The 10,492-nt window shown below is 40.1% G+C and overlaps 1 protein-coding gene across 2 annotated transcripts in view; it reads right to left on the reverse strand.

Moving 5' to 3' along the window:
- Positions 1 to 2,312, reverse strand: part of LOC138951655 (inositol-tetrakisphosphate 1-kinase-like) — a 29,229-nt gene extending 26,917 nt beyond the window's left edge. Inside the window, exon 1 of one of the 2 annotated variants that reach the window (XM_070323194.1) lies at positions 2,106 to 2,312. In XM_070323194.1, the coding sequence (XP_070179295.1) occupies positions 2,106 to 2,182 (77 nt within the window). In that variant the 5' untranslated portion in view covers positions 2,183 to 2,312. The remainder of the gene's footprint in view (positions 1 to 2,105) is intronic. The other variant, XM_070323195.1, reaches the window with a different exon arrangement.
- Between the last annotated feature and the right edge of the window lie 8,180 nt (positions 2,313 to 10,492).

The raw sequence follows: 10,492 nt of genomic DNA on the forward strand, positions 1-10,492 counted from the left end.
AATTGTTTGCATAAGGCAAAAAAATAAAAATAGGTGTGGTTACGGTAACATAGCCCCCCAAAATAGGGTAGGAAGGTAGGCAATCACTTTTTTAAACTTTTTTTTCTAATGTGTACAAATTAAACCTACTTGACAGGGAAATAAGTGTGTGACTCGGGCGCTTTCGCTTTCATTGCGTTTTCTGCACTCGTTCTCTTGGTTTTTTGTTTTTTTACAAATGTAATAAAAAGTTATAGGGTCGGCCCCTAAAAATAGGGTAGGTCGGGTTACCGTAACCACACCTATTTTTTTTTAAGGCCTAACATGAATCAAAGAATACAGTTACCAAACCTTAATGACAACCCAATACATTTGATGAAACTAAAACAAAAACACTCAAAAAAGTGATTGACAAATTACTACTACTAATAGTACTATTAGTATTACTAGGAAAACAATGTTCAATCCTACTTCACAATCAATTGTCCACACACAAAATGCATGAAGATCCTACATGTACCTGGCTTAATACTGAATGTTAATTCAGTGACTCATAAATCTATTGAGGTGCTTCCTGGTCCCAGACTTTGGAATTGCAGGATCTAGATACTAAATGTTCACGTATTTTGTCATGTTAATACGGAAATATAAGATGAAATGTGATCTTACTTCCCTTTCTTGTTAACAACGTCACAGATATATACAGAATGAGACCTGAACAAAACAGAGCTCTAGATAAGAGCTCAGAACAACATGCTAACAGTCTGGTGGATCTCTTCTGATACCAGATCTTCTACAGAGCCAAAGACAGATCTATACATTTATCTATAGATGCCAAGCAATAAACAGGCTTCTGTGTCTGCATTACTTATTGTTTTCAGCCTGTGTCACTGATGTTGGCCTTCATGATATGAGAGAGAGAGAGAGAGAGAGAGAGAGAGAGAGAGAGAGAGAGAGAGAGAGAGAGAGAGAGAGAGAGAGAGAGAGAGAGAGAGAAACATATATATAAGTGCCCCAAAAGAAAATTCTGCTACTGATTACTTGACCAACTTTGCTCAATACTGTGATACATCTTTCATTAAAACAAGAAAGGTACTCTTCACTGACATCCAGGGGACACCGCTCCAACGATTTCCTGCCAATAAAAAGTCGAATGCACCTGTCTTTGTAAAGATTGGATGCATTAACCCATTGTTTTGGTATCTTCCATATTCATTAGTCCTAGACCCAACCTGTGTAAGAGTAAGACTGTAAGTTGTAACTGTTATGTTGTGTGACTCAGTGTTGCTGACCAATCAACTCAATTCTACTTTCATCAAGACATCTTAATGTGTTTCTCAATCTCAAGGACATTTTTAACCGACCGTACTTTTTTCTCCGACTCTAAAACATAATTCACCCTTAAAAAAAAAGAAAACACAAATTGACAAAACTCAATTTTGCAGACTTTAAAAAGAAAGTTACTCTTCGCTGACATCCAGGGGACACTGCTCCAACGATTTCTTGCCAATAAAAAGTCAAATGCACCTGTCTGTCTATATAAAAATGTCAATTGAATAACAAAATAAAACAAACTACCGACCCTAATTTTGTTGTCCTTGTTATCAGAAACAAAGATTTCATTTCTTGGCGTGATAGAAGAATGACTAATGTTCATGGTTCACATGTTTAAGGTATCTTTTTCCTTTCTGATGCATGCTTGCAATTGCATTTGTTGTTTAACTATACTCTAGCTGTGTTTGTACTGGATTGAACAACTGAGGAACAACTTCAACAAGGCATGCAGTAGTCCCACGAGATAGGATACTTTTCAAGGTCTTTTTATTAGGATTGTGGCACAGGCATACAAATGGATTTTGCTTCTTTCGCCCAAAACGGCAAAAGATTCACACACAGAGTGAGAGGGAGGGAGGGAGGGAGGGAGGGAGGGAGAGAGGGAGAGAGATAGAGAGAGAGTTGTATCGTGTCCAATCTTCCCCACCGTGGAGGGTGGACGGAGGGGGAGAGAACAAATAAGGTATAAACTAAGCGCTATTTCTGCTTGATTCATGCTGTAAAATCGATTTCCTGCTTCATGTGGACATCATCTTTTCTGAATGAATGAGAAACAAGAAGAATCTCCTTACCTGAAAATCGGCCTGTGCTCCTCAAAATTAAGCTTCTTGCTCTTCTTTTCACTGATCCAGTAGCCCACCCGCTTCATCGTCAACTTGTGATGGTCCTTTTACCTTGAACTACGTCTGTCAACATCGCATAGCTGACTAACTTCGACCGCAATCTACACAAGACTGGTTTACTCCAAACCTACCGCTGGTAAACACAGGCAAGTCCCCGCGCACGCGCAACTTGACATATATGTATTTTAGCTCCGCACTCACTTTCGTCGTCTGCAATCCCACAGTTCCTCTTTTTGTCAATTAAGCTTATTCAGTGAGGATTTGTGTGAAGAAGATTATTATTTTCTGATTTCCTTTCATTTTGTCGAAGTTTGTCCCAGGAAATGTCTTCGATGGCATGGTTGTATTTTTCAAAACCAAAGAAAAAAATCTGACGTTTCTTTTACATTTTTGTTGTTTAACAATTCGTAGCTGATATCACGATTATTTGTGATGGTAACTTTTATTTTTTTATTTTTTGTTTTAGTTTTATAATTTTTGGGTGTCCACTTGACAAAGTTTGTGTGTCGAGTGCGCACCTGCTGTCATGGCCGCGCGCACCTGACTTTGATCCACGAACTCACTTAGTTTTTTTTATTTTCGACGGTTTCCTTCAAGAGCTGCTCTTACTGATGAGTGTAGGTATTGCACCGTTTAGTTTTAAATGAAATTAAGGTTATAGATAAGTTTATAAATAAGAAAAGTGAAGTTTATAGAACGTTTAGTTATAGAACAAATAAAGTTTAAACATTCACGAGAATGACTGAATGTCTTGTTTTGTTTTGTTTTTTTATTTTTATTCTTGATTTTGGAACGTTAGCATTCTATTTGTTTGGGATTTTTATTTGTTAATAAATTCAGCTTGATGTTATTGGTGTTATTTTATTTGAATACAAATATTCTTGCAACTTTTAAATCATTTAGGGTTTGAGGTTAATAATAATAATACATATAGGCCTACATGTATAATATAATAATAATGATAGCTTCATTTGAAATGTGTACTGCACCTTTTGTCCTTATAGTTACACTTTAACGCTGTTTTACTGTTAGAACTACATGTATTACCTTCACTCAGATCAATATAGGTCCCTGCTCAGATACACCAAACTGGACCCAGCTCACAGCATGTGATGATGTGTTCACAATGTTGCCTGTTACTGTTAGTGTTAGTGTTACCAGTGCAAGTGTGTGTGTGAGCGCATGCTTTTGCATGCATACATTAAAATTGCGTGTGACTATATGATACGGTGTCCTCTTACAATTTTCATGAGTCATCGTTTTTAAATGGATGGGGCCCTGGCTGCTTCAGTCACGATCTCCCTTCCATGTACCTTCTGCAGGCCTGAGCTGCTGCTAGACAATATCGTCGCTGTAATTCAAAAACCTCGTACAGACCTGGGAACCCATACAATTTCGCTGTATTTTGTACGCATAATTGTCTAGAATACAAGCAGTACGGTCAGTGTAAAACAAATACGACGAGAAAAATGCCTGGACAACTTTTCCTTATAAGCTCATCCCAAAGCCGTTCCAGTATTTTGACACATGATTACAGTTTTTGTCAGTAAACATTGAAAGAAGCAATTGTTTTAAACGTATTGGTAAACTTAATCGACGGTGCAACGGACGCGTGTGAAACATGTTTGGATCACAGATGTTCAAAATAATGCTGTGTGGAGTACGCTCATTTTTCTGAAAATACTCCAAGTTTGTTTGAGAATACTCCAAGTGCGAAACAAGGGTTCCCAGGTCTGCTCGTATCTCAATTTTTCATATTTGAGACAATGACAAAAGGTGACGTTTTCATGTCAGTATGTCCCAAATGACATCACCAGTACATTTTTCATTCTATCTAATCTGTTTTCGTTCTGTTTTTTCTAATAACATGCGTTAACAATTGATTGCCAACTGGAATGGAAGAGCACAAAAAGTGTAACTTGATATGTAGTTTCTCTAGAGGGAAAAACATCTTCCACTTTCATGTCAGTGTGTCCCATGTAACATACATTTGCCAAACAGCTATGTGTAAGTAGATTATTTGTTAGTGGTATAGAAAATACTGATCAACAATCAAAGTCAGTTTTCACATTCATTTTCTACCTATTTCTTATTTGTTTATTCTTTTGGCAATGGTGAAATGTCAGCAATCGTGTGTCATTCGGGACAGTAGACATGACACCTGACCTTTTGTCACTGTCTCATTTTGGGAAAAAACAAAAGAAAAAAAATGTGAAAAACCACTGCTTCAAATATAACTCCAATTCATGGTTTAATATTTTCTTTAAAACAGTGCAATACCATTCTTAATATGTGTTAATGTCTGTTATTAATGATATTCCATTCAATTGAAAAAAATATTGAGATATAGGAGGTTTTTTTTATCCAAAGGAGTCATCCAGAAGTGGTATATAATATATATATACGAAGGTTTTTTATGCAAGCTAAAAATACAACAGCATGGACCCCGTATCTTTCATATTATGACATAGTTTCCGTCAAAGTGTGGCACAAAAACCTCGTAAATTTAACTTGAGCGGGTTTTGTTTTGTTGCTCACTTCAAAGAAATGAAGATATGAGTTTTCTTCTCAAGAACTTTTCTTCACTTTAGAAAGCAGTTGGGGCTACGAGCTTTTATCACCACGCAGACAACATAATAAGGAAGCTTACTTTTGTTTTATTTCCAAAACCTTAAAATTGAGATACCAGGTTTGTAAATTACACAGCAACGATATATTGATTCCAAGGTTTCATTCTTTCTCTGATCTACTTACAGTTACACCTTCTCTTTTTACCGATAGGCCATACTAGGGACATGTGGAAGAAGTAAGTTGTTTCTCTGGAAATCATAGAATGGTAGTAAAGGATATATTATATATCATATGTCAGTATGAAGAAAGAATATTTTGTATTTTTATGCTTCTTGCTCTTTTTACATTTAGTCAAGTTTTGACTAAATGTTTTAACATCGAGGGGGAATCGAAACGAGGGTCGTGGTGTATGTGTGTGCGTGCGTGCGTGTGTGCGTGCGTGTAGAGCGATTCAGACCAAACTACTGGACCGATCTTTATGAAATTTGACATGAGAGTTCCTGGGTATGATATCCACGAACGTTTTTTTAATTTTTTTGATAAATGTCTTTGATGACGTCATATCCGGCTTTTCGTGAAAGTTGAGGCGGCACTGTCACGCTCTCATTTTTCAACCAAATTGGTTGAAATTTTGGTCAAGTAATCTTCGACGAAGCCCGGACTTCAGTATTGCATTTCAGCTTGGTGGCTTAAAAATTAATTGATGACTTTGGTCATTAAAAATCTGAAAATTGTAAAAAAAAATAAAAATTTATAAAACGATCCAAATTTACGTTCATCTTATTCTCCATCATTTTCTGATTCCAAAAACATATAAATATGTTATATTTGGATTAAAAACAAGCTCTGAAAATTAAATATATAACAATTATTATCAAAATTAAATTGTCGAAATCAATTTAAAAACATTTCATCTTATTCCCTGTCAGTTCCTGATTCCAAAAACATATAGATATGATATGTTTGGATTAAAAACACGCTCAGAAAGTTAAAACAAAGAGAGGTACAGAAAAGCGTGCTATCCTTCTTAGCGCAACTACTACCCCGCTCTTCTTGTCAATTTCACGGCCTTTGCCATGAGCGGTGGACTGACGATGCTACGAGTATACGGTCTTGCTGAAAAATGGCATTGCGTTCAGTTTCATTCTGTGAGTTCGACAGCTACTTGACTAAATGTTGTATTTTCGCCTTACGCGACTTGTTTTTATTTTAGGGGTCTCCGAGGCGGACTGCGGCATGTGAACTGTCCAGCTGACCATCATACACAGATCAAGCAGTGTGATGAAGTTCAGACAGCGCATAGCATGGCTCGCAGTCTTAGTCTACCTGGCTGCCTCCTTCGGCTTTGTCTACTACATCTTTGAGATCAATGACCACTTCAACTCCTATGCTGTGGACCATGTTCGGACGTACCACGGGGAAGGCATGGACGTTTTTGTGTTCTCCATGTGGCATCACGCTGCAGACATTCCTCTGGCCCTCTGGCTGCTCATCTTCCTGCTGCCATACCTGCAAGTCTTCGGGATGTTGCTGGCCTGGACACGAGCAGAACCCTGGCGCAGCACAGCCTTTCAGTGGCCGGGCATCATCTTTCACAAATGGAAGAAACTTTACAGGCATCTGACTCGTCGGGGTGGGAGCAAGGCGATCAACTCTACTGTGGTTTTCAATGGGCATGTTGTGATTGATACGTGAAAGTTAAAACAAAGTTTATGTACGTGTGATGTATGGGTGTGTGCTATCTGGCTTGTTTTTGTTCTCTGTGTCAGTGTGTGTCATATCACTTTTTCATGCATTAACGTCATATGATGAACGGAGGGAAAGCAATGTGTGTACTTTCATTTAGATTTACCTTTTTTTCTGTGTTTGAGACAATTTAACAAAGTACATGTCATTACATTCTGTCTTGTTCCTGATACTGTGGGTGATGTCATTCCTTGAAAGATGAGATAACTTTATTTGTTGTCCATGTATTTATTTTCAAGTCTGAATTAGGTGTGAGTGTGTGTGTGTGTGTGTGTGTGTGTGTGTGTGTGTGTGTGTGTGTGTGTGTGTTAGCATAGATAACAGAAAGGAATCTATAACTTTTTATTTTGAGTGGGATTTTTGGTCATTGTCTTTCTGATGACTGTGAAAGGGACATGTTTTCATGCTTAGTGCTGGTGTGCTTGTGGTTTGCCATGTAACTGCTTCAGGTCTCCATCTCAAATGACTACTGCAACAAATTGTGATATGTGTGGTTAAGTGCATTTAAATTTTCAATGAGATGCCTATCCATGTGTTATTGTAATGTTATTATATATTTTTCTGTGTTTGTGTGTGTGGTTTGTTTGGGTGTTTTTCTAGTTCCCTATCTTACCTGTGAATAATTAGTGCTTTTTGAAATCCAGATGTAATATATTGATATATATATATATATATATATATATATACTAGATTGAATACCCGCTTCGCCGGGTAGCCGGCTTCGCCGGGAAGAAGTACTTAGAGCCGTACGCCGGCTTCGCCGGGTCCGAACAATGGACCCGCCAAGCTTAGGTCCCTCCCAGATTCGTGGAATGGGAACAGCACGAAAATGATTCAGTGGCCATAATGCCATTCCTGACCATATCGAGTCCCATCCTTGTCGACGAATGTAACCGTGTTAATCACCTTTGGAGGCGAACTCCACTCAAACAGGATTGAGCAATTTATAGCTTATCTGTAAGCCCTTTTGAACTGTTATGGCTTCTCAAAGGAAGGCCAGTACATACAAATACGTTAAAATTAATATTAAAAGTCCTACGGTTTTGAGCCATTAAGGACTTGAGTGTTTGTCCGCTTTCAAAAAGAGGAAAGAAAGAAACAAAAAATAAGGAGAGGAGGGCAGGGGGTGGGGTTGAGTTGATAATGCTCTGTGGAATTTGTTAAAATGAAAAGTAGTTAAGATGTTTCTTGGTAAGAATTATAAGTCTGTATTCTATATCTTGAATAACGGGCTTGTAATATTATTTTTTTTAATTTCAAATCGAGTTAAAAAGTGGAACCTTTCAGGATCACCAATAAAACCAAATAGATGAGCAAGTAAGAGGAACACGAACAATAAATCTCAAAACTTTTTACAAATAAAAGGATTAAGATGTAAGCCACGAAGGCCGTGGTAATAAAAACAATATGTACAGTTTGGCGACTAGTGGGCCTTGGGTGAGGATATGTTGTCTAGAAGGTAGTCGCTGGAATCAGGAGGGATGGCGGGAGCCACTCGACCTCAAACTGAAACACGCTGATGTGATAATCTGGGCTTAGTTATACCCACAGCCCCATGTCCGAGTCCCTGACCAGTCGGCACAGCAGCAAGCTGTGTGACCAGCCTAGAGAACTGCTACTGCGCAGATAATCCTGGGGACTCAGACCATGGAGCTGCATATGGTCATATAAGGTTTTAAAGGTAATTCTATTTGTAGCGCATGGAGCGAAAATGTGTTGAAATGAATAGGGTTCTCCACAATGGCAGGACTTGTTAAAGATATGGAAGCGGCAGCCGCCGGCACGGAGGCGTCTGAAGATAGTGAGGAGGTTTGTTGGGAGATCGGGGTGTAGATCGTTCATATCAATGGGTTGATAGGACAGAGATGTTACGTACTGACTTCGAATGAGTTTACGGATTTTACTGTAGAACTCGGTTACTGAGTAGCCGATGTTAGTGTTAGCTGGGCTAGATTCTGCCGCTTCTTTGGCAGCGACATCCGCCAGTTCATTTCCCCGGACCCCTACGTGAGAGGGGACCCAGAGAAATGATACGGATGTGCCGGATGAGATTAACTGGTGACATATAAAGAGGATTTCTCTTTGTAGCTCTGCCCGATTTGATGTGTTTCGTTGCAGAGCTTGTAATGAAGAGCGCGAGTCAGAGCAGAAAACTACCGCACGCGGTGTGACTGGGAGGTCATTTATAAAAGTGCATGCCATGAGCAAGGCAAATAGCTCGGCTGAGAATATGGAGATGTCTTTATTAAGAGTATATTTCCTTGAGATTTTGAGATCTGGGATCACAAAGGCGCAGCCAACGCTGCCGTCTGCAAATTTGGATCCGTCAGTAAAGACTTTTAAATGCTCCGAGAATTTGTAGTTTAGGGTTTCTTTTGTAACAGTAGCTAGGTAGACGGGGTTATCTTTTGTGGTAGTATTATCTTCACTGTCGTATATGATAGTAGGGGTTTCCTCAAGCCAAGGCGGGTAGGAGGGCGGGGGGACCCTGGCCAGCTCACTGACCTTCACCCCGCTATCGGCTAGAATGCGGTTTACTGTGTCGGATAAGGGTAGCGTTTTGGCCAAGAGTTGAGTGCTATGTTTGGTGTTGGCCTCATAATTTTGGTGCTGAGGAAAAAAGTCAGTCAGGACCTCGCAGGCAGAGTTCTCTACCGCGTGGGCTCTGACAGCATACTGAGCTGAACGGAGTTTTATCTCATCCACAAGGGGCAGCCACCCACACTCGCTGTAGACTCGACTCTTACTCGCTTGTTGGGAGAGTCCCAGAGCTATTTTGAGCGCCCTGCACTCTATAATAGCCAGTTTTTTCATGAGCGCCGGGCGCGTCGCGAAATAAGCTTCGCACCCGTAAAGGAGGCGGGAGCGAATTAATGCCCGCACTACCTCTGTGACACACTTACGTCCTCTGGCCCAGGATTGGGACGCCAGGTAGCGTATGATATAAAGATCCTTGTTGGCCTTATTGATCAGATGTTCGATATGACTGGTCCAGTTAAGTCGGGTATCGATGATAACGCCGAGGAACTTAACTTCTGAGCTCGGTTTGATAATATCACCACCTATCTTTATACTGCAGTTCCTGTACAGTTGTCTACGGGAGACAACAAGAAAGACTGTTTTATTTGAGGCTAGTTGGAAGCCGTTGGTGTACATATATTGACAGAGGTTGTCGATTTTAGTTTGGTAAGAAGATAAGTCAACAGTGTTGGTAACTCTGTTATGGCGTGGTCTATTAGTGTCTATTAAGGCGAGGTCGTCCGCATACAGAAGTACACTGGCACCGTCAACCTTAACAGAAGTAATGTCATAGAGCATGATGCTGAATAAGTTTGGCGCGATGATACTGCCCTGGGGAACCCCCATGTCCAGCGCATGGGTTTCGGACACCGAAGAGCCCACTCGGACAGACATCTTGCGATTGCTGATGAAGTTTTTGATGAATTGGTACATGTGGCCAGAGACACCGATTCTGCCGAGTTTTAGGAGTAGACGAGCATGCCAGACGCTGTCGTACGCAGATTTAATATCAAAGAAGGTTCCAAGAAGAGAATTATTACTATGTGCCAAGGTCTTTTTGATTTTTTCAGTGACGTGCACAATGTGGTCCGCACACGAACGACCTTGCCTAAAACCTGCCTGGCATGTAGGAATGATATTGTGTTTATTGAGGTGGAACTCCAGCCTCTGGTTCACCACACGCTCAAAGATCTTGCTGAGGTGGGGGGTTAGTGATATGGGGCGGTAACTGCCAGGTAGATTGCCCAGTTTTCCGCTCTTCAATACTGCTACTACTTGTGAGTCTGACCACGCTGCGGGGATAGTATCCTTTAACCAGCATAGGTTGAAAAACTGAGTGAGCAACTTAACAAAGTTAGGTGGTAGATGTTTTATCATGTGATATGATATTGGGTCTAAACCTGTGGATTTTTTTGGGTCTTTCACAGAAGAGATGGCGTTTTGGACTTCTTTTGCCTTAAACATGCAGTTTATAGGCAACTGGTTGTCATCTGGGGGGT

The sequence above is a fragment of the Littorina saxatilis genome, linkage group LG17, assembly GCF_037325665.1.
Source record: "Littorina saxatilis isolate snail1 linkage group LG17, US_GU_Lsax_2.0, whole genome shotgun sequence".
Classification (NCBI taxonomy): Eukaryota; Metazoa; Mollusca; class Gastropoda; order Littorinimorpha; family Littorinidae; genus Littorina; species Littorina saxatilis.